Source organism: Cyprinodon tularosa, unplaced genomic scaffold (genome assembly GCF_016077235.1).
Source record: "Cyprinodon tularosa strain WSP-4 unplaced genomic scaffold, ASM1607723v1 ctg615, whole genome shotgun sequence".
Classification (NCBI taxonomy): domain Eukaryota; kingdom Metazoa; phylum Chordata; class Actinopteri; order Cyprinodontiformes; family Cyprinodontidae; genus Cyprinodon; species Cyprinodon tularosa.
In genome coordinates this window covers 79,668-104,718 of record NW_024039358.1, presented here as the reverse complement: position 1 = coordinate 104,718, position 25,051 = coordinate 79,668, and the positions used below count along the sequence as shown (strand labels likewise).

Below are 25,051 nucleotides of genomic sequence, written 5' to 3'. Positions count from 1 at the left end.
AATTGATTCACTCACTTATAAAAAAAATAAGTGTTTTTAAAAGCAGAGCACAGACTTAGGTTTTCATATATGTATTCAGTAAGCTAAGCCCCATCAATCATTGGAAACTATGCAATAAAGATAATTTATCAAATGTTTATTCTAATACTTTTTGCAGTGGTGATAAGGAACAGTAGCTTTGATTACATAGAAATAAGGAGTCGTATAAATGGCGATGGGAATGAAAATGTGTCATGTGAACATGCAAGTCTGATACGCTTTAGCAAGGTTGAAATGTAATTTCAATCCAATCCTGAAGATCAAGTTATTCTGACTAAATCACGCCTGAGTGCCTGAGCACTCCGTGTCAACGTGACATATTTCCACTTTCAGAATATTTCAATTGACATGTTAATGTATATATTTTTATTCTGATTACTTTTGTCCATGAATGTTTCAAGCCAACATTTTTTTTTGTCTGGAGGAATTTTAGTTTGATTGTAACATTTTCTGCATGTAAACATAGCTTGTGTTCTGTTGTCTATCTTTTTTTTTTCTGTATATTTTTTCATAAGCTATATTCTATGTTTTTCTTTTTTTGTTTTTTTAGAAAGAAAACATTAGCAGCAGATTGGTTGTGAATTTGCAAGTATAATATTGAAAAAACAAAAGCACATTTTGAAATTTCAGAGTTCCCCTATATGTCTTGTAAAGGGTTTTGTTCATGTGGCCGCTTAACCCTACGCAGGGGGAGCTGACACCTTCCTGTGGTGAGTAAGCGCAGCCTGTTTATCATTGGCATAAGAGTAGGCAGGTCCCCTGACTGAGCTGCACGTTACCCCACCTTTGAAAGCATTTCCTTGACTTTGATTGACTCTCAGGAGGTATGGTAGTTCTGTGGTGTCACTCAAACTGAGCCCACATTATAGTGGAGTACAACTAAACCTGTGATTTCCTGTTTGTTTTTAGCAAGATGCCTCATACTTGTTAGCAAAATGCCCTTAGTGGCACTAGGTAGAATGATGTGGAGGAAGTTGTCAATTAACCTGCATCAATAAATTATCATAACTTCCAGTGTGGTCTAAACTACGTAAGAGGACGTCCTCTATACAATAATGAAACCAGTGATTAATCGTGCATGCCCTGTTTTGCCATATGTAGATGGAAACTTATGCACAAACACCTATACCTCTGGTTATTTTTGCTGTTTTACCGGCCTGTAACGATCATCCAAAGGCGGATGCTCAGTGCTATCTAACGCTAGAATAATCTACTTAAATATGTCACTGCTATGAAGTGGTGGCATAATTTAATCCAGCTGTGACTGAGATGTTTAATTGGTGTTGAGACAAAGATACTAAAGCAGGGATGTCAAACTGGTTCCAGAACGGGCCGTGTGGCTGCAGGTTTTCTTTCCAACCAAGCAAAGCACATCAGACTCTAGTCATCTTATCAAGTGAGTCCAGTCTTAACATGATGACTTGATTAGATAACTGGAGTCTGTTGTGCTATTGCTTGGTTGGAAAGAAAACCTGCAGCCACATGGCCCTTTCTGGAACCACTTTGACACCCTGTACTAAAGGGCTCACCAAGACAGTGGATGGAAATAGAGGGAACAAGAAGCAAGAATTTTTGGTGGGCTAATCAACCTTCTCCATGCTGTTCTCCAGACTCTCCTCTTCTACCCTGCTAATTCCTAAATCTAGGCTTGGAAACCCAGGACTTCACTGTACATCACTGGGACATTGTTTTAATGTGACAAAAACTGTGGAGATTTTTGTCCTTCAAACAACTTCTGAACCTCTTCCTTCTCTATTTCCCCGCTCAGTGCTCCCTCATCGTGTTCTTCCATCTCTAAAATACTATTTTCCTCTATGCTATCTTGACTGACTTCCTCAAAACTACTCATGCCTGAATCTACACTGTAAAGCCGGTGGAGGTCTTTATTCTTAGCGTTAATAATTGGGATCACCTTGTAAGGTGAAATAACAGAGCTTTTGTCCAAAAAGCCCACACTGCCTACAAACAACTTCTGAACATCGGATTTTGCCTCATTACCTTCGTTGTCCTCTGGTATACACTGATCTCTCTCGTCATCTCCTTCAATAACATGGATACTGTCTGCCTCCATGATCCACTGGCTGTCCTCTTCATAACTGCTCATGCCTGAGTCTGTACTGTGGAGCCTTTGGGGCTCAGCCTGAAGCTTGTAAACATTCTTATAGTCAGAAATACCCAATGCTTCACTGTTAACTCTGCCCATCAGAAGTAGCTTAACCATTTCCTGTTTTTTCTTTGTCACATCACAGTCCTCTTCTTCTTGAACAGAGACATTCATGTAGGAAGCATCAACAGCGCTGCGCCCAAGACTCCCAGGACTAAAAGGAAACCCAGGAGAAGCACTGCAAAAATGAGAATAGCCGGGGTTGGAGAAGCTGGAGCAACTAGATTTTCTGTTGTTGTCTGGCATCTTTTTAACTTCTGGGTTGTAAAGTATGATGTCATCTACAACAGAAAATATTTCAACAGGTACAATATCCACTGATTTCAAGAAGGAATGGTAGGATTCACTGGAGAAGTATGGATTCAACCAAGTCTGTGGAAAAAAAATGGGGGGTGGGTTAGTGAGAGAAGATATAAGAATGTTAAATAATTAGAAAAGATTTTATGACCCTAAATAAAGATAAACGATCAGTTTTGCCCACTGCAGATTTTCCATTTATGTATTTTAAGCTTAATTTTGCAATAGTCTGATTCATGTTTATATGCTTTCTCTGGATAAGTTTGTCTTTGTTTGACTTTTGACATAAGTTTGACTTTGTGAGCTGATTATTAATGTAGCACAAAAAGTGGCTTTTTAAAATTTTTAACTTTTTTATTTAAACATGCAGAATTCAAACAGTCATTAGAAATATGGATGTTTTAATGTTACTGTGGCTATGTCCAATCATCTGACCTAACCCCTAGATCCATCAATCACTGTTTAAAGAGTGGGGACTACATAGATAACTCAGTTAACTTACTGTTCAGACAGACGATCACTACTTTTCGCTGTCAATTAGTCATGTGACTCCACCTCCCCGCACAGTGTCTACACCATCTTTGCTATTAGCCGCCGCTAATAACAAAGATGGGGAGAGCTCTCCACGCAAAGCATTCTGGGATATATCTGCTCGTCTAGTGACCATGGATAATCAGTACTTTTCAAGTTGCATTGTGGGAAATTTTAAGTCCACCACATTTTTAATACATATCTTTTTCCAAATTGTCTCCAATAATCGATCCTTCACAATAAGTTCTCAGATTGTCTGACTTTGAAGCATGGGGAGCAGCATAAGCAGGTCCACCAGGCTGAGCTCTGTACACACATACCAGAGTCACTGCCCCACCCTTTACATTCTCCCCTCAATCTTTTGCCGTCTAATTGATGTAAAGTATAAGAAAATACAATAAACCTTTAAACAATAAGAAAGTTCTAATATATAAAAATAATTTGATTAAAACACACTATTTTTTTAAAAGGTTTTTCAGAACATAAATGATTCTTTGTTAATTTATGCATTATTCATTAAGCCATTCTTTTATATCTCAATTCAATGTTTATTCATTTTTAGTCTTCCAACATTTTTTTCTCAAATCATTTTGCTTACAGTAAACCTTTTAAAACATGTGAGGTATGTTTACCTCTCATGTGACGTTAAAGACTAATGTAATTTTACTGATCACATTTAAAGGAACAATAAATAATAATAATTATCACCCTTACTGTTTCAATAAAATATTTAGTGCAGTTAAATTCAATAGAAGCTAAAGAATCGACAGTAAATTGCTGTTTAAATACTTTTGAAGGATCCAGAGACTCTCTAGTTTTTGTTTAGACTGTTAATGGTTTGCTTCTCTTGCTGGATTCCATGATTGCAGGCGACTCCTCTTTTGCCAAAATGAAATACCTTAGTCCTTAGTCTTTGTTCTAGTTTTATTTTTGTCGCTAATTGTTTTTAGTAATGTTTAGGTTACATTTAGCAGTTACTCTCCATTGCCCCCTAGTGTCAACTTCCTTCCCATTGGTTTTCTTCTAGTTCTTTCTCTGCACACCTGTTCCCACTCAGATCATTACTACAACCTTTGTCATGTTAGGCTCTGGCTCAGTTTATATTTACCCTTCAGTTTGTCTTTGCTGGATCATCATCATAATGTCATGTCTTCATCAGTTCCAGTCACTCACCTCCTGTTAACTTTAATCTGGTTCCCATGTTTCACATGTTTAATTTTGGACTTAAACTTTGGCAGCAATAGATCTACAAGAAATCATCTCTGCCTCTGCATTTTGGGTCCAGCTACAAACCTCTCTGTTTACTGACAGTGCTAGCCTCTTTCATGGCGACCCTGGGAACTCTCATGATATGATGATATGAACCAGGAAATAAACATGGGCAACACACTGAACACCAAAGTAGTTCCTAACCATACAATAAAAAGGAGAAAAACAAACCGCCGTTTAACTGAGCATATTTTTTGATTAATTTTACACTAAATGTATTACCTAATATTTTTGTTCTTATGACCTGCACTGTGGCGCAGTTTGTGGTACTGTTGCCTTGCAGCAAGAAGGTTCTGGCTTCGATTCTCGGCTCAGAGTTCAGCGTTCATGTTCTCCCCATGCATGTATGAGTTCTCTCTGGGCCTTCCAGTCACTAAACATGACTGTTAGGTTGAGGCATCTATAAACTCTCCTTAGGTGTGAACATGTGTGCATGAGTGTTTGATTCTGAATGTCTCTGTAAGTTCCTGTGTTGCCCTGCGAAAGACTGGTGTCGCAAAAAAAAAGAAGAAAAGAAGAAATTGAAAAAATTACATTAAATTGTGCTGATTTTGCAGGATTGGGTAGAGGTGAACCAATAATCTTCTCAAAGTAGACCCTGGAACTAAACAGACAATAAATTTACATGAATGTATAGAAATTTGCCTGTCATGTTTGATCAAGTAAAAGACGTCTTTCTTCTGTTACATACCAGGTGCTTTTCAAAACTGTGAAGCATACGCCAGGAAGCAACAGCAAACCAAACAGTGCCATGCCCAAAATAGACCAGTTCAAAACACCCACATCATTTCCTAAACAACGCAGAACAGTGCAAGTACTGTCAATCCAAATTCAAATGCAACATATTTGTCTTCATTTTCTTGATTTTCATGTTTTTTTTACTTACACAACACAGTCCTATAAAACAGTTTAAAAGCATATCTCTAAAAAGTTACAACTAGCCTACATTTTACCTGATCCTAGCCTGGTTCTTCCCACAAGTGGTACCCAAGTCACAGTGGGGCTCCAGTCACTCCAGGTTCCCTCGAAAGGAGTCTGGGACATCACACGAACACGGGCCTCATATGTCTCCCGTTGCACCAGCCAGTCTTGCACCAGTGTTGCCTCACATTCAAATTTGCACTTAACATTTTTGGTCTGGCGGTCCTTCCAAACAAGAATACAAAAAGGAAGAAAGTTAACAGCCTTTCATACCACATACTAAAAGCTTGTTTGAACTTTGCTATTAATAAAAACCTTACACTCCAAATCTGTTCCTTTTGTTTCCACTGCAGCTGTGAGCTGTAATGTTCAATCATAAAATGTTCTGCAACTTGGGTGAACCAGGACACTTTGGTAAAGTTGACTTCAGGCTTTTGAGGAGGATTCACCCTTACTGTAAGACAATGTCAGATGATCACCAGGTCATGCAAAAAATTGCTTGGGATGACTATTCCGACTTACCATGACACGCGGGCTTGTAATTGAGGATTTCACTTTGATTTGAAGGGGAACAGCTCACATTCAAGAATATGTTACTATATGACTGAAACTAAAAAATAAAAATAAAAAATCAATTTGAGAAAAGAATCCGTGTATCATTCGTTCTTTCTATTTTCAATTGTCAATCAAATAACAAAAAATAAAAAATTGACTGGTCCGTTTTTCCATTTCGTATTCTTGATCTGAGCTTAGAATTGATATATGAAAAACAAATCCTTTTTTCTTTTTTTGTTTAACCATAAAAAAACAAAAAACAAAATAACCAGTCAATTTTTTATTTTTTGTTTTTTGATTGACAATTGAAAATAGAAAGAACGAATGATACACGGATTGAAAAGATTATTGAAAAAATTATCTCAATTGTTAATCTTAAAATCTCCAAAATATTCAGATTTTATTTGTTCACCAAGTGAAACTAAACCTGTATCAAAGTTCCCCTCACTACACACAAAAGGAGATACAGCAAGTACTGTCATATTTTTATCGATCAACGTACGTGGACGAGTTTTATAAATATAAAGAAGGTCTTAGAAGCTGCTTTTCTGGGTTTAACTTCCATTTTCTGGCCATCTGCTACAAACCTCCCACTTCTCTCTCCACCCTCTGTCCTTTCTGATGATTTTTACTGTAGATAAATGCAATAAGTGCCAAACAACTTTATCCACATGTACGAATGAGGATCACCATAGGCTGCAAGGTATACAAAGTTATGTTTTTGTTTTTTTTGTTTTTTAACATCCTGTCTGGCAGTGTGGCAATAAGAATAACTGTCTTGATGCCAAAATGAGCCCAAAAGGTTTTGCTTTCAGAAGTGGAGCAGTATACAAAGAAAACTGGCCGAGTTTAATGACATCCATATAAATACAGACTGTGGAAGAACCACAGTGCTGGTACTATTGGACCTCAGTACAGCATTCGATACTGTTGATCACTCCATCCTGTTAGAACGCCTGGAAAACTGGGTCGGCCTCTCTGGTACAGCTCTCAACTGGTTTAAATCCTACTTAAAGGACAGGGACTTTTTTGTGTCAGTAGGCAACTTTACATCAGAGATGACAAAAATCACATGTGGGGTTCCCCAAGGCTCCATCCTGGGTCCCCTCCTATTCAATATCTACATGCTCCCTCTGGCTCAGTTAATAAAAAACAACAACATCAGCTACCATAACTATGCTGACGACACACAGCTTTACATCACCATGTCACCAGGTGACTATGAACCAATTCAAGCACTGAGGAAATGCTTAGAAGAAATCAATGCCTGGATGTGCCACAATTTTCTTCAACTGAATAAAAACTGAAGTAATACTCTTTGGACCAATAAAGGAGGGATCTAAAGTTAGCACACAGCTTCAGTCGCTTCAGCTAGTAACCACTGATCAGGCCCGAAATCTAGGTGTAGTGCTGGATTCAGACTTAAACCTCCAAAAGCATTTAAAGACAATTAGAAGGTCGGCTTTCTATCACCTGAAGAACATTTCCAGGATTAAAGGACTAATGTCTCAGCATGATCTGGAAAAACTAATCCATGCGTTTATTTTTAGTTGAATTGATTACTGCAACAGTGTTTTCACAGGTCTGCCTAAAAAGTGGATCCGACAGCTGCAGCTGATCCAGAACGCTGCTGCCCGTGTCCTCACTAAGACTAAGAAAGTAGAGCACATCACCCCAGTTCTAAAGTCCTTACACTGGCTCCCTGTATCTCAGAGAATAGACTTTAAAATACTTCTGTTAGTCTATAAATCTCTGAATGGCTTAGCACCTAAATACATCACAGACTTGCTATCAGTGTATCAACCCTCCAGACCACTCAGGTCTTCTGGCTCCAGCCTGCTCTGCATACCTAGAACCAGAACTAAACATGGAGAAGCAGCATTTAGTTCCTATGTTCCACTTATCTGAAACAAACTTCCAGAAAACTGTAAAAGTGCGGAAAGCCTGAGTTCCTTTAAATCAACACTAAAAACACATTTGTTTAGGATTGCCTTCGACTGTTCAAGTTAAACAGTTCAACTAAAACATATTTTCTTTAGTCCAACTGTTTTTAATATTCTTTTTTGTTTCTGCTTTTTTTTATTTTATTTTATTTATTTATTTATTTATTCCTACTTGCTTTGATTCTGTTTTATCTTCATGTAGAGCACTTTGCATTGTCTTTGTACTGAATTGTGCTATTCAAATAAATTTGCCTTGCCTTGCCTTGTCTTACGAAGTTGCTCTGCAGTTCAGGGAGCGAGAGGAAGGTGACGCTTGTTTATTTAAATCAGGGGGAGATGAGTTTATTTCCCAAAATTGTACAGTAATGCTTTTTCATTAAAGGGATGCCTTCTCCATTAGATTTAGATGACTGTGACGAGACGGGTATCCTGGCTGGCTTAGAGGCTGGCAGCTCCCATTCAGTGCCTTATGTTTTTGCCGAGGCAGGCAGAAATAGAATGCCCCAGGTTTCACAGAATCAATAAGGGAATTGGAATCGTTAAAATCTTATCAATTCCCAACCCTAGTCATGTTATCTATGAAATTGCCTCTGGTTAAGCGAAATTTAGAGCTCATAAGTGAGCAGGTAGAGATAAGACAAAAAACAAACAAATTCTGTGAAGGTCCTTATGCAGCTTACCTGCACCTTTAATATTAAAGGTATTGTGGAGGAATTTTGCATATTTTCTTAAAAAACCTGCCCTCTCCACTTAAAAAAATAAAACGCACGTGCGAGAGCATGCACAAGCCCATTTCTCCTAATGCACGTGCTGTTTAAAAGGTGCTGTTCTCATTGCTCATAGAAGCTTGATGTGCCCGATCATTCACCCTAACACCTAAATCTCTTAATCACTACATAGAGCTGGGACTATATACTGTATTAGACTTTGTAGCAAACCGAGTTAACTGACTGTTCAGCCATTTTAAAGAACTGCAGGGAGAAAGGTGAGCTTCGATGACTGTCTGGAACCGTAGCTCACCACACATATAGGTCTGAAAGTGCGCATGCGAAGAAAAAGATAACTGAAGGGACAAGCACATAGGGCGGCCTTACGTAAACATTCACCCGAGTGACTGACAATTAGGAGGACCACTTATTTAGATGATCCACCCGCAAATGAAAGATCCTCCTCCATACCTTTAAGCTGTTCTTATTAAATCTAAAAATGTATTTAAATTTGTGAAGGTATTAAATATATCATAGCATCAATTGTACATTAATTCTTACCAGGTAGGTTCCATCGAAAATCAATGAGCACTTTAATAAGTCTGGTCTGTTGCGGTCATAAGGAAGTAGTTTACAGGAGGCATTTGAACTGAGGAGAAAAGATAGAATCTTGCATTTATTGTTTTATTGTTCTATGTACAATTTGGCTAACATTTCTGCAGTGTTTCTTACCCATAATAAGATTTGTAATGTCGTATATTTTTTGCATATATTGAGCAGATGTGATTCATTTGATCTGTGACAGGTGAGCTTTTCCAAATGCAGGTTATGTTATGACTGTAATCATTGTAGCAAGTGAGACCTGGTAAGAGAAGATAAGATCAGGCAAAAAGAACCCCCATCTTAACTGATTAAAATTTTTTCCAGTGACAGTGGACACTAACCCTTCTGCGGGAGGCTGGGACAACCATCATGTCCAAAGGCGAAAATTGGAAGCAGATGAAGCAGAATGAACGGAAAATAAGGTGTCATTTTATTTTCCATTTGCAGCAACCTTTCTTTTAGAAAACTTCAACCTTCTGGGAGGGCTCAAGTCTTCATCACCTAAATATTTAAGATACAGATATATCGTCATTGATCCAGCATTTTCTCTTTTGAAGACATTTCTTCTTAAATACCACCTTCTTCTGCCTTTTTCTATTTGCTGAAACTTTAATTTTTCATTTATTCTTATAAAAGTTATTGCAATCAGATGGAGTTTTACTTAATTCGTCTTTGCCGTAATTTAAAATAGTCTGTGTTAGATTAATGTTACAAATGCAAATCATTTCATGTAATGTATGCAGGGTATGTGCATTTTAGTAAATTTGTAAGACCATGCGAAACCTCTGTTCAGAACGCTAGTAATCATTTTTACTAAATATTTTTATTTTATTTTAACAATTTGCATTACATTTACACAAATTGTACATAAAACCCTTGATAAGAAACAAATCTTCTGATGTGTCAAAATTTGAATCGGGAGAGTTGCCTACTTGCAAGTACCTAGAAGTAACATGAAAAGTTTCTTCCACGTAAACTACTAGTATTGCAGTCAACCTCTATTATCTCTGCCAAACTCATTATTTTAGGCACCACTGGAGAAAAATGTATGATGACGTCCATTTAACTTCTGCTGTACAAAATTATGAAAAGTTTGGAAATATGGTGTAGTCAAACAAAACCCAAATGGAACTCTAGGACTTTGTAGCATGCGTTATGACTAAAGGATAAACTCCTCGAAGGAGGAGGCTCTAATGCTTTTTAAAACAAGTCTATAATATAGTTTTCTCAAAAATTATTTTGATCATACAGCACTTCAAACATAGTCAATGAAGTTTGTTGATTACTCTTTCTTAAAGATGCTTAGAAAAACAGAAATGTTGTTGCTCTGCCTCTCATGGCTGGTAAACTAGGAAACAACAGTGTTATGCTTTTCTAAAATCCTTTTGTAAATCTATTTCAAACATTGTCAGCTGTTGCAATTTCGGTGCATAACCAAGTTTGCACTGTCACCTGTACTCTGGACAAAATTGGGGATATACAAATCCAACCTGATTAATGAATACAGCTAGTTTCCCCATACAGGAGACAACCAACAACTGTCTTTTCCAGATTAGACTTTTTCCATAAAGTACAGTGGTGTCAAAACTACACACATTTGTTACTTAAGTCGAAGTATAGATACTGCAGTTTAAAAACACTGGTAAAAGTTGAAGTATTAATTTGAATTCTTTACTCAGGTAAAAGTGAAAAACTATGTGCTCCAAAAACTACTTAAAGGAGAAGTTCGGTTTTTAACACTTTTAGCCCATTTTCTGTAGTGTCCAGGATGAAATCGAATGATCGACACCAAAATTTTGACAATTGGTCCTGTCTCTGCTTTTTGGCTCATTTAGAATCCACCCCTGGCTGCTTCAGAATGGCTTCCATAGAGCATGTCCGATAATGTCCTTAAAACAACCTTAAACGTTCTTTTTTTAAAATATGCTACTCACCGGGTCGTCAGCGCTGTTCAATGACGTTCTAAAAAAAGTTTCGTGAAGAAAAAACGTTCCTGTAGTTATTTATTTAGCATTTTGTAAATCCCATTGAGTTCTGTTGGAATAGTCAATATTCCGCTGCCACCGGAAACGGAAATGGGGCCTGTTTACACAGTTGTAGTCTTTTCGCTTCACTCTGTGTACTCCGACGTCGAGGTGCTAACGTCTCTGTTAAACACTTTAAAAAACTCTGAAAATGGAATACGAAAGGTGGATTCTTGATTCTCGACGTCGGAGTACACAGAGTGAAGCGAAAAGACTACAACTGTGTAAACAGGCCCCATTTCCGTTTCCGGTGGCAGGGGAATATTGACTATTCCAACAGAACTCAATGGGATTTACAAAATGCTAAATAAAACACTACAGGAACGTTTTTTCTTCACAAAACTTTTTTTGGAGCGTCATTGAACAGCGCTGACGACACGGTGAGTAGCATATTTAAAAAAAAGAACGTTTAAGGTTGTTTTAAGGACATTATCGGACATGCACTATGAAAGCCGTTCTGAAGCAGCCAGGGGTGGATTCTAAATGAGCCAAAAAGCAGAGACAGGACCAATTGTCAAAATTTTGGTGTCGATCATTCGATTTCATCCCTGACACTACAGAAAATGGGCTAAAAGTGTTAAAAACCGAACTTCTCCTTTAAAGTATAAAGTAACCTTTAACAGAAAACAGCCAGATGCAACTACATGAATTGAGAGCTCAATTTTACAACTATTTTGAAAAATCCTTTGAGATAGGACCAAGTTGGTCTCTTGTTGGTCTCCGTCTCCATCTCCATCTCCCGATACGCTCTCGCCTGTGTCCGACCTTTCAAACATATTAACATCTTTTCTGAATCCAACACTGTAGCATTGGAAAAGACAATTCACCTTTGCAGTTTAAAGAACGCCTGCTTGCTTCTGATGATTTCCTTTAGCTAACCAATGAGTTTTTGCATTATGTGACACATCCAATTACACTAGTTTTCACTAGATGCGGATAGCGCCAATGATCTGCATTGGATGGCACACATGACGTGAAATAAATATTTATAAACATTAAACCGAAGCCAAGAGTAACAAGTAACGTTTGTTTTAAAAATGTAAGCAATAGAAAGTACAGATACTTGTGTGAAAATGTGATTAGTAGAAGTTAGAAGTAAGAAGTAAAATAAGTAATGGAGTAAAGTATAGATACATAAAAAGTGTACTTAAGTACAGTAATGAAGTATTTGGACTTCTTTACTTGACACCTCTGGCCATGACTGCTGGATTCGTTGTCCTAGGGCCAGGGTAGAGGTAGGACTCAGAACCAGACTATCCAACTATCAGCTTATAACAACGAACATATTACATTAAATTACATAAAATAAGTTCCTCTTCAAATATTCCTCCAAATTCTGCTTGTAGGCTTCTCACTCCTACATAATGGTTTAGTTAGCAGCTAAACCACCTTATTGGAGTTTATGAAACTGCTCCAATAAACTACACCTTGACACCTCTAGTAAAGTATTAGATCATTTAAGCAAGCTCTTTCCTTACTTAGATTTTATAACTTTGTATGTTTGCATTACTTCATTTATGAGTTTTTACTTAGTTTATAGGTTTATTAGATTTGGTTGTAATGTTATAACATTAATATGATCAAATTATTTCCCCTGTTCTAAGCAGCCTTGATCTATGTATTGAGGATGTGTTTGTAATGTTTGAGAATTACATTTGAAGCATTTAAAAATATTAGCTTATTTGTACACATAACGTTTTCAGTTCTGAGTTATTAATTATCGCAGTAGCATAATTGCCCCAATGTATGTTTCAACAGCTCTGAAGAATTTTTGGCTGGCAAATGAAGAAAAAGAAAACCTTCTATAAATACTTTCAGGCATATTTTCAGGCATGAATTTAAACTGTCAAAATATTTTTGTACTGATTTTCTAATAGTGATAAGAAATGTGAGCTCTATCATTTCCTGCCTTCCTCCTACCATTTTATACTCCTCAAATAACTTTGGTTATAGACCTGAATATTCAACAAATAAAGTAAAGGTGTAGATTTATAAGTCTTACCTATTTCGGGGGGTAACAATGTCTGATTCACATGCTGAATTGGTGGCAGCTGGCATCCACTGAAAGAGAAATAGTTAGTTTTTTCTCAGTATCCTATTTTAAAACACCTCAGTTTCTTATCTTAAATGACGGAGAATGGTTGATAGACAACACAGTTTATCAGATGAATGAGTCATCTATGTTCCCTTACTGTGTGAGGTCATTATCTTGTGGTGATGGTTTCTAAGACCTTTTTTGGTTATTTCCTTTGAAGGTATTCAGGAAGTGTCTATAATTTTAGATAGACTTCTGTTGATTTGACATCAGCAATGGGTTCATATTTTAGTCGCTGAATTACTTAATTTCACAAAGAATTGTTGGAACATTGTAATAAAGAAATTAAGGTAAGTCTATGGAAAACATGTAAAATAATATGATCAGTCACTTTTGGTTCCATTAGGTCTTGTTATATAAACACAAGTCAGTTTAACCAACATGTGCCTTGCATCTTTTCTGATATTTTTTGCGGGCATTAATTAATTTAGCAGGATGTGGTGCAATAGGCAAAACTGCATCAGAGCTATTTTTATTTTTTCTGTTCCTAACCAGTCAATGCATGAGTTTTGCTCTTGTTTTTAAAACATGGCATTAGCAACCAACCAGACAAGCTTTGGTGAATTTAGGCCCCATGGTGGTTCCGTATTTAGCAATGTTTCCTTGCAGCAACATGCTTGTAGTTTGCATGTTCTCCCCCATGCATATATGTGGGTTCCTACCACAGTCCACAAGCAGGACTGTTAGCTATTCTCCCTAAATTCTCCAAATGAGTAATTTTGTGTGTGTACATGGCTGTTTTTTCTCTTCGCGTCCATATGTTACCCAGTAATAAATTGTTGGCCTGTCAAAACTCAACCCCTCCCCTAGTCCAAAGGTTAAGATTGCAGGCTCCCCGAAAGGATAAGCAAGTTTAGCAGATTGATGGGTGAGCACTCCTACAGTGAAAAATGCTCAGTTAAATGATTATTCATGTAAAAAAAAAAAGAAAAGAAAAGAAAAACTAAAAAAATACAGTTAATAGAGTATCCAGATCACAGATTTAGCTTTTTCCAGACCTCTGTCATTTTCAAAACATGTTTTTATCATGAAGGCATCATTGTTACATCCTTCCAGATCGCAGCTAATCAACCACCCTTTGCTTAGGAAATAATATGATGTAGTCTGACCTAATCTCTCATGGTGGCAGCACCATACCAGATGGTAATGAAGAAAGAGGGGATAGACTATGATGGGGTAGAAATGTACCATCCCTATCTTTGGCAGGCTAAACTTTTACATCAGATGCAGGAAGAGATCCTCTGGTGTACTGTCCTGGTGGGTGATGTGATATTCAGCTTATTCTGCAGGGCTGAATCCCCAACCACCGCCTAGACATGAACCCTTAACTATCAAGAGTCACTCCAAATGAAGCAGCCATTGCTAATGGCAACACAGTGACGCCCTATGTGCCTGGCTGTAGCTCTTTTGCGCTTTGGAATTAATAAATTTCATATGCTTAACTTGTGATTTTCAATCAGTGTGATAAAGATGCAGCACACCAGTTTAACTTGCATTTGGAGGAACATGTTTCCTCCGCCATTACACCCACTGCCAAATACAAGCCAGCCTGCACTTATGCAGATTGCTTGCCAGTGAATTGCACCTTATCCCCAACAAATGTCTTGAATGTGTAAAAAGAAATTTCGTCAATAAAACATTTTCTAATTCTGAGATTAAGTGGGCTTGATTCAGCCTTGCCTGTCAGCTGAATTCTTGCAGTATTTGGAATTTTAGAAATACACACGAAACTTTGAAATTATGACTTATTTAGGAAGTAGATAGAAAAACAAAGAAACTCTCTAAGATAGAGCAGTTGTAAAAATTATAATAATTGCGTCGATGAAATAACTTAGATGAGTTTCAAGGCTTCATCCAAAGCAAATTTTAGATCAAAGCCTAAAAATGTCTGTAGTCTGTATTTCAATTCAATTTCCATCCAATTTATTTATAAAGTGCCAATTTACTACACATGTCATATCAAGGCATGTTACAAAGAGAATTCAGATTAGTTACATTTTTCCATCTTAGGGGGACCAGCAGAATTAGACTCAGCGTGAGTGGCCCTCTGAAGAGGCTGAGTTAGGGTTCAAGGAGACATAAACAGAGATGCAAAAATAACATAGAGGCACTAATTCAAAAAATACTTTCTTTATTACAAAAGACGACAATAATCTATGTCCATAGGTGGCTCTGTCTAGAAAAGAAAGAGTTAAGCAGATGAGCTTTAAACCAGCTTTCATGCCAAAATGGATAAAAGAGAGCACATGCAGTTAGTAAAAGCTAAGCAAACAGCTCAGTCTTGGAAAGAAACAAGGCTAAGCACTTAAAAACCAGCAGCCTAGCTGTTGTTCTCCCTCAAGATAGTGTTACAGTCATTCAGGACCAGACCAGATGAAAGTACTACTGCATGCAGAAAAATACCTACAGTTACAGGCTGATTTAAGAAATACCTCAAAATTGAAGAATAGAGATAAAATGAAGTAGAATTATCAAAGTTGTCCCTATGTTCTGTAGCGGCCTAAACCTAGAGCAGCATAACTATAGAATGTTTAGTCAGGATATTGTAACCTGAGCCACTCTAGCTATAAGCTTTGTCAAAAAGGAAAGTTTTAAGCCTAGTCTTTAAAGTAGACAGATTGTCTGCCTCGTGGACTAAAACTGGTAGTTGGTTCAACAGGAGAGTAGAGTGATAACCAGAGGATATGCCTTCAATTCTTCTTTTAGAAATTCTAGGAACCACAAGTAAACCTGCAGCATAGGCCTCTGTTAGCAAAACAAGCAACAATCAGTTCCCTGTTATAAGATAGAGATTGGCTATTTAAGGTTTTATATGTGACAAGCAGGATTTTTGCTTTTCTTGTAGCAAGAATGATTTATATTTTCAAAGCAGGAGATAAGATATTTAAATTATAATTGCCATATTTAATATATTAAATTGGTGGCATATTTGGATGTATACTTCCCTGGTGCAGTTCAATTGGTCCTAATTCTAGACTCCTGCTTGAATGACGTATTTGCATTTCAAACTCAAAATGTTAAAATGTGTCTTTAGAAGCTGAGGTTTTACTCCTGTAGTTTCAGTGGTGAAAACTAGGACCGGTCTTTATTATAACTTAATCTAGCAAAGATGTTCCCTGGGAGAAACTGCTGAGTTCATTAACTCCATTAAAAAAACGCAACGCCACTAGAAATGTTATCTCTCTGCACAGAGATACCATTTCTAGATCAAAGTGAGCATGTCAGGGCTCCAGTCTGTGTGTTTGTTTTTTTGTGTTTGTCTCCCTTCCTACAACAGGAGGCGCCTGGTTCTGGTCTGCCTCCTCACAAACCTGCTGATGGTTACCTCGTTAACTGAGTGCTCCTAAGCTGCTGATTGCCACTACCTGGACGCCAGAGTGTTTGCCAGTTTTGGGTACTCTAGCCAAGCTGAGTTTTTGCTGAGTAAGACTGAGTTCTTGTCAACCTGAGTTTAAACTTTGTTTTTTTTCTTTGCCTACCGGCAGAAGGTCATCCTGCAAACTGGATCTTTCGGACCTTCACTCCCTTGAGGGATCAACTTAGCCTCAAACCTAGCTGGGGATTCAAACTGGAGGTTTGGATCCAGTTTCCCAGAGAGGGCGTTGAGTTTACACGCTGAGCAAGGGAATCATCTCCACTACGACCCGTTCAAGTTCCGCAAGAAATCTGAGTGGTAGTCAGTTTCACCTACAACCGACCGTGTTCTGGGTAAACCCTGTTCCGCTCTCCACCGAATTAGACTAACACTGGAATACAGCACACAGATTGGAGTCAAAGATTCTACACTTCTCTGGAAACGTAAGTCTACAACCAGATCCTCTTCTCCAAATCCACAAAGGAAATTTCCCACTGAGCCTAAACTAATCGCTGTGTCTTCCCCTCACCTTCCAGTTCCGGCTGAGCAGAGTTCAGAGCAACACTGCAGGGTCAGTGTTACCGGCACCCCCCCCCTCCCCTTTCATACATTTACATGCCTTCCCCACATACACATATCCCACCCTGTTGTTGCCGTTTTGCTTCTGCTGTTGGTTACCCAGGTCACAGTTAACTTCTGCTGCTGTTGTTTAATGCATTTTAACCATTTACCATTTCTAAGCTGAATGTATCAATTGTATGTTATTTTAATTGCACTGTTATCATCATACCTGCTGCTATTCCAACAGACATTAGTGAATGTATTAACATCTGGCCTATCCTGGGCAATCTCAGAAGCCAGTTAAACGGACTCTTAGGGTTTTATTCTTTTTTTTGTTTTCTTTAAACTAGTCATTTAATCTACCTCGTGTTTATTTTCTAATAGCGTGTAGTGTTTGCATAGGTGTTAGATTTTCTGTAATCCTGAATTATTAGAATAAAGACGTCATTTTTTAACTTGTAGTGGTTCTGTGTTTCATATAACGGACAATTAATCACTCAGGCCAGATCCACCCCCTTTGGTAATAGTGCGAATAAACAGAGATAAAAAGGTTATTTACTGATAATTAATAGCTCTGCTGATAATCTAGCCTGGGTCACTTGATTGGTGTGGATAGATGGATTTTAACAGCCGGTCCAGGAACCCTCCAGAGGTGAAACCACAAACCCCTGGTAAGTAAGCAAATTAAAGCTACAATTATTCAACTAAGAACACTAAATTGATTTCACCTCCAGGTGAAAGGTTAAATAATTAACTATAACTCCAGTTCTAGTTAATCATTTATTCATTATCTGCAGGATATTATTTTGCACAACACATGCATGAGCGTATCGGGAGACAGAGACGGAGACCAACAAGACCTCCCTCATCCTTGGCCCTATCTCTAAGAATTTTTTCAAAATTGTTGAAAAATTTAGCTTTCAGTTCATATAGTGGCATCTGGCTGTTTTTTAAAGGTTACTTTATACTTTTATACTTTAAGTAGTTTTTGGAGCACATACCTTTTGACTTTTACTTGAGTAAAGAGGTCAAGTTGATACTTCAACTTTGACCAGAGTGTTTTCAAACTGCAGTATCTATACTTCTACTTAAGTAATAAATGTGTGTAGTTCTGACACCACTGGTCATGTAGCAGCAATGCTATAAAATACGGCTAAAATAGTTACATGATGATGATTCATTAATCTTCTGGCAGGACATAGGGTTAAACTTTATTTACATTATCTCATGTATAACAAAATAAATACATTTATCTTGACCAAAATACAAGAAAATAGTCATCTGGGAAGGTTTCAAAACTGTTTTTATTAAATGTATAAAATACACAGATCCAGAAAAACTTTAAATACTTTAAATAGATTAGGTTTTCTGAATGTTTTGATTGTAAACCAAGCTTATAAACTCAACATGCACAAGGTTAGAAAAACTGCAATTAATAATGGCTATAATTAAGAGCAGCAAGTCAACCATTGTCCTTAAATTGCAGAAAGACTGTGAAAGGTTCTCACAAAACACAAGTAATTAAGGTCAACAACTGAGAAGGATCTGCCATTTGTATCAGCAAAACAATGATAGGCATTTGTCACATACAATCAACATTTTCTAGTTTTGTCCCTCGTATTATATATATATATATATATATATATATATATATATTAGTGCTGTCAATCAATTAAATTTTTTTAATCGCGATTAATCGCATCAATGCCTAAGTTAACTCGGGATTAATCGCATTTTAATCACACATTTTTTTTCTGATTGAAAATCATTTAAATACTCTCGATGACATACAAAAAATACATACAGGCTAGGTTTGTGCCAATGTTCTTTTTTTTTTTAATGAAAACAGGTCACAGACACTGATTTATGCCATAGAAACATATGGCAAGAAGATGGGGAGGCATGTAGCAAAAAATAACAAATATGTAGCCAAAAAAAAGGCCCTGAAAACAGGCTGATGTAAAAGATGGTCTTTACAGTTAATACAGTCTTTTGAACAAAGACAAGCATTTTACCCTACTGCTATAAAATTTAGTAGAGTTAACATTAGATGTCAATTAACCAAGGTAATAATGAACAATTTTCAATCAATACATCAAAATCAATAGACCGACATCACTAGATGGAGGTAGTCTATGCTCTAGAAAGTTACTTTTCAGCCTCTTAACAAAAATGAGAACACACACACACCCACACGCACCCACCCACACACACACACACACACACACACACACACACGATACTGACCTGTGGCGTACACAGACAGCAAGAGTGCCGTAGCAGATTCCATTTCACCTCAGTAATCTGTTTTCTCAGCGTATTTCAGGTTGCTACTAGGCACCAGACACTCAACTTGTTTGTTGGTGGTGGGGCTTAAAGAAAAGGCACTAGCGCCACCCAGTGTATGAGCGTCTTTTTTCCTTGAGGAACTCCGCTCTCGAAGCCTATGGAAAATGCATAGACTGGGGGAAAATAGCCCCGCCTTCCCGCAGGCTGCAGCGGGATGTACTTGGAAAATTGTACCATAAAACCACATAGCGTTAATCTCACGTTAAAAAAATTATCGCCATTAAAATGGCCTCGCATTAACGCGATAATAACGCGATAATTTTGACAGCACTAATATATATATATATATATATATATATATATATATATATATATATATATATATATATATATATATATATATATATATATAAGCAATTACTAATATTTGAGCATGGAGAAAATATGTCCATTAAAACTACCACTTTCCATTTGAACAATGGGTACTGGTTAATTCCTGAGAAAAATTATATTTTATGTCTGACTGTACTAAGGTCCATCATCAGCTCTTTTTCTGCCCACTGGCATGTAGCCATCAGCACAGGACTGCTTCAATGCACTTCCTGAAAGAGCCATCTGCTTAAGTATGTCATTACCGTGAAGAGGTGGCAAAAATGAGCTTAAAGTTGACCCTTCATTGTTTAATGGCTGCTGTGGGAGGGCACTGAGAAGAGGAGTAGGTAACAGGAAGCAAGTTGTTTCAGAAGGCTTATCGTCCTTCTCTGTGCTGTCTTTCTGTCTCTCATTTTCCTCAGCTATCATGCTAACTTCTGACCAGAGCTTGGGGATTTGTTTGTAATCGGAACAAATAGAGTTTTTGGCCAAAATGCTCCCACTGCCTCCAAACAATGTCTTAAAATCTAATTTTGTCTTATTTCCTACCCTGCCTTCCTCCTCTTTTTCCTCCTTGTTGGTTGTCCCCTCATCAGGTCCTTCAGTTATATTTATGCTGTCTGCCTCCATGTTTTCCTTACTGACTTCTTCACAACTGCACATGCCTGAATCTACACTGTGGAGCCTGAGGCGCTCAGCCTCTTGCTTTCCAACCGTCTCATAGTCTGAGACCACCACTGCCTCCTTTTTATGAGCTCCCATAAAAAGTAACTTAACCATTTCCAGATCTTTTTTTGCCAAACATTCACTCTCCTGTTCAATGTTTTGAACAGGCTTGTAAGGGCCATTACTTGCAAAGGACTTTGGATATTCATTTGGCATACAAGGGTAAAGCTCTGAGTAACTGGGGTTGGAAAAGCTGGAGCCGCTGGAATCTGATGTACCGCTTTCTGGCATAAATTTTACATCTGGCTTGCAGAACATCATGGCATCCACAGTGGAGGTTACTTCATGAGAAACGATTTCCACTGAGCTCAAATAAGATTGAACGTATTCACCAGTAAAGTGGGAAATTAACCAAGTCTGTGGAAGAGAAAGACGATAAGGTCAGAGAATTGAAAGACTACTACCCAAGAACATCTGTTTTACGTGTAAGAGTAATATACAGGAACACCTCAACAAATCAGAATTTATTTATTTATTTATTATTTATTTAACCTTTATTTAACCAGGAAATCCCATTGCGATTCAGAATCTCTTTTTCAAGAGAGACCCGGCCAAGGTAGCAGCCAAACCACAGGAAGTTCATACATATTTACTACATATTACACTTTTCATAATAAAATCCAATGACAGGATGACATCTAAAAGTTGCTTTGAAGACAATATTCCTTTATAGGCTGTTTAAGTCATGGTAGTCATGGTTTGTCTTTTTGCATCAGTCTGGCAGCTTCCGTAAGGTCGGAGCAAAGCAAATAGGGCACGTATTTCACAGATTTTCTATGAAGGATGCAGTCAAAACAAAGATGGTTATGTTAAATTTTTAAGCTTATGCAAGTATCCAAGCTTATGCTATATGTAGTGAGAATAATAGAACTTTTATTGGATAGAGATTTTGCATTAAAACAATAATGTCAATAATGTCTCTTAATGAGACTCTCTTTGGTGCTGGATAGGTTAATTTGTTGGCTCTTGTAGTCTGAGCCCCAACTGCAGTCCATCCTGTAAATCTTCAATAAACTCTTGAATGTGGTTTGATTTATGATCCTCCCAAAGCTGTGCACCTTTTTGACCATGCTGAACCTTTTTCTTCCACTTCCACTGACAACAGTGGTGTAGGATGTACGAGTTTGCCCAGCCACTGTTTGTCAGCGGCTTGACATGTTCTTATTACTACTGCATAATCACAATTACATGTTTGTTTTTTTTTCTTTCTGGCCTTTGTGCTGTAAAAGACTAGCTATCACCTTTGTAGAATAATAAATTAAGAATGAAACAGCTTACAGAGTAGACCATATTCATTTCTTTATTTTACTAATGCATATCCTTGAGTAATGCCTTTAATTCCATAAACCAAGGGGCTATTTTTCAACTCACCAGGACTGCAGATTTCTCAGGCTTTGATGTATGACAAACTTCTTTACTGCTAGAGTTCAGATGAACCCAGTCCTATGGAAAAAATACAAGATAGTCTCCATATAACCAGCCTTCAAACCAGTCATCAGTGGCAGATTATTCAAGCCTTTTGTGAGAGATCTCTAGTGTACCTGTGTTTCTGATTCTGACCCGTTCTGCCTCTGGGCTTCTAGCCTGGCTGTCCCTGTTCTGATCTGTTCGCCTGACCTGTCTTCGGACTCCTACCAGATCTCTGCCTGTTTACCGAACCTGGATTTGTTATTGTTACTCAACTCTGTTCTGGATTTCCCTTCGGCAACTCTTAGGATCTCTGATCTCCTGGCTCTGACTACCAAGCACATCTTCGACATTGACTTTGGCTTTGTCCTCTGGATTACCTTGCCTTTCTTGGTCTGCTCGGTTCTGATCTACTGCCTGTCCTCCAACCTCTGAGACATACAGTAAGAGCCTTGGACTCTCTGGGCGCCGCCCGCCGTGATTCTTTGGCAGCCTACCGACTGTAAACATCCCCATCCTCTGGGCTTGGACTGAACTATAAGACCAGGTTAGTGACTCACATGTTCATTATCTTCCTCCTCCAGATAGACATGGTCACTAACCTGTGGTCTCCTCCTGCAGAGGTTCCTGCCTTAGACACTGTTCACTGCAGTTGCATCTTTAATAAACGTTTTGTTAAATCTAAGTCTTTCCGCCTCAAATTCTGGGTCTTTTTGTTCTGAGTCTGACAGCTACCCTTTTCTTCAACCTAATTTCTAATTGGCCTATCAACAGTTTAGCTATTTATGTTTAACAAAAAAGTACAAATTAAGTTAACCTAAAGGGAAAAAGAGAAATCTGTATAATTACCTGGAAAATTTCAGATTTTCTAGGATCTGGTAAGGGTACACCTTTGAAGCTCTTCACCACATAGATCCTGAGACAATAAAACCCAAAGTTTTCTTAAATACAACTGCAAATATATACAAGATAATACTGCAAAGATATAAAATAAAATGACATATTGAAACATGATAAAACTCACAGCTTTTTTTTGCGGATAAAGAGGACTATGCCAGTGAGCAGAAGACCCAGCACTACTAAGGTTAAAGCACCTTCACCCACACTCCACTCTGAAAAAACAAAGAAAAAGAAGAATTCATTAGTTGATGGTCATGGTTAACACCTGTCTACTTCTGTAGAGATTTGTGAAGTTTTTCAAACACAATTTTAGAAAAATATATATAGAACATTCATTGCCTAATACTAATTCTGTTATTAATTCTTATGTTATCCAAACTACCAAAGAGAGTTTAGTGTCCTGCTTCTGTTCAAGTTCTTGATTGATGAACTTGGGTTTCCAAACAAAACCCTTAGACTTGAACATTTGAGATTCAAATATGTATTCAACTTAAAACATTCAACTTTGTTAAGGTTTATCAGTACTTTACCTGGTGTTGGTTTCTTTGTTCCCACTTGTGATACCCATGCAACTGTGGGGCTCCAGTCACTCCAGGTTCCATTTAGATGTTTGTCACAAGCCTCTGCACGAAGACGTGCTTCATAAGTCTCATCTTTTATAAGCAAACTGGGATCCAGTTTTACCTCCCAGGGCGGTTTACATTGAGTGACTTTAGTCTGAACAGAGGGATCCTGAAATATAAAAATAATTTGTAGATGATTAGCGGGTTGCTACAGTTTGTAAGCCACTCAGTAAGACAATTTACCCTTTCCACAAAACAGGCTTTAATTAGGGGCTATCATACTTTGGTTCAGTTTTTCTGTAGACGTTCAACCCTAACAGCTAAAATATCTGGCTAGGTGTTAAAGAAGTCTTGATCTGGTAATGTAGGTGAATAGAGAGTTACATTGGAAGAAACAATGGTTTCACTTGGTGTCATTCTCAAATGCTAGACTGGAATTAAAGTCTGTGGAATTATGAATGTGGTATGGAGTGGCTTAGGATGATGAACCTCCATGTTGTTTGAAAAAACATCCATGCTCAAACTACAGATTATTCTAGTGCAAGCTGACAAAATGACAAAGACTCCTAGGTGTTGAAACATCTTTAGAGAAACTTGCATTAGTTTTAGGCCTGTTCTTCAGTTGCCATGATCTGGAGGATTGAAAATGTACACAGATACAATTTAACCTTACATTATAATAGAATATTTACTTACACTCCATGACATTTTATTTAGTTTCCACTGTAGCTGGTAACGGAATTCTGTAATGGTCGTGTGTGTTATAGCTTGGGTTACCCAGGTCACAGTTGTCTGGTTCACATTAGGCTTTCCTGGCGGATTCACCTTAACTGTAAAATCAGACATCCAGTTGTTTACCACCAACATGATATAAAGAGTCTGGAAAAAGTGTTTAGCCCTTATTGAACTAATGCAGGTACATCAGAGAGCCTCAACTCTTATTTTGAAATGTACTGTGTAAGCTGTAGTTTTCCTAGTCTTATGACTTTCTGTCTGCCTTATTTATAGGAAATGGTGTGTTTTGCCGGTCAGCCAAAAATAGATTTGATCAATGTTTTTGACAGAGGAGGGATCTCTTTAATGCCACAGCACCAGACGCAGCAGGAATTACCATGTTGGTTAAAATAGCTTCTATTTGTAAAGGAGAGTAAAATTCACAGACTATGGAGTTTATGTGAATGGTGCATATAACCTAGGGACTATAAAAATGCTTCTTCTTTGAGCAGGTCGACCCTGAGTTTGGATTTTAAAATAATAATATAAGTTTTTCTCTTTTGGATTAGCAATAAATCATTGTTAGATGATAATATGACTTTTCTCTCCATGGCCATAATTTTAACTAAGGCAGAACATTTCCTAAAATGATTTGTGAACAATCATAGAAAAAAACAAGCTCAATTCTATGTTAGAATATGTCTCCAACATTCCTTAATCTTCAAGAGACAAATGGACTAGAACAACAATATTATCAAGGCTCAGATACAGTATAACAGCTGATGTTTCCCCACAGCATTTAATCCGATGTGGTCTGCAACAGTGTTTACATATTGAAATCCTGGACTAGAAGTTGTTAACACATATGTGTCATTCAATAAGCTAGTCATAAGTTGGATATCATTCTTGTTTTCCAAGACTCAAATAAATGTTACATCTTGGTGATGTTTCAGTTTGTACATATGTGCGGTAAAAAGGCCTTTGATTTAAACGGATGCGGACCACTGTCACCGTGA

The 25,051-nt window shown here is 37.6% G+C and overlaps 2 protein-coding genes across 2 annotated transcripts; both read right to left on the bottom strand.

The window, feature by feature from the left end:
• Window positions 1-1,570: 1,570 nt before the first annotated feature.
• On the bottom strand, window positions 1,571-13,187 carry LOC119798245 (interleukin-4 receptor subunit alpha-like). Its single transcript, XM_038307601.1, has 10 exons — window positions 13,056-13,187; window positions 9,371-9,530; window positions 9,159-9,288; window positions 8,988-9,075; window positions 5,744-5,831; window positions 5,542-5,675; window positions 5,254-5,446; window positions 4,992-5,091; window positions 4,835-4,904; window positions 1,571-2,575 (listed from the first exon to the last, which is right to left on the bottom strand). The coding sequence occupies exons 2-10, from the start codon at window positions 9,468-9,470 to the stop codon at window positions 1,730-1,732; spliced, it is 1,749 nt and encodes a 582-aa protein (XP_038163529.1). The 5' UTR covers window positions 9,471-9,530; window positions 13,056-13,187; the 3' UTR covers window positions 1,571-1,729.
• A 6,605-nt stretch (window positions 13,188-19,792) lies between these two features.
• On the bottom strand, window positions 19,793-24,290 carry LOC119798254. Its single transcript, XM_038307621.1, has 6 exons — window positions 24,018-24,290; window positions 23,289-23,490; window positions 22,883-22,970; window positions 22,708-22,774; window positions 21,823-21,894; window positions 19,793-20,808 (listed from the first exon to the last, which is right to left on the bottom strand). The coding sequence occupies exons 1-6, from the start codon at window positions 24,186-24,188 to the stop codon at window positions 19,882-19,884; spliced, it is 1,527 nt and encodes a 508-aa protein (XP_038163549.1). The 5' UTR covers window positions 24,189-24,290; the 3' UTR covers window positions 19,793-19,881.
• Window positions 24,291-25,051: the final 761 nt, after the last annotated feature.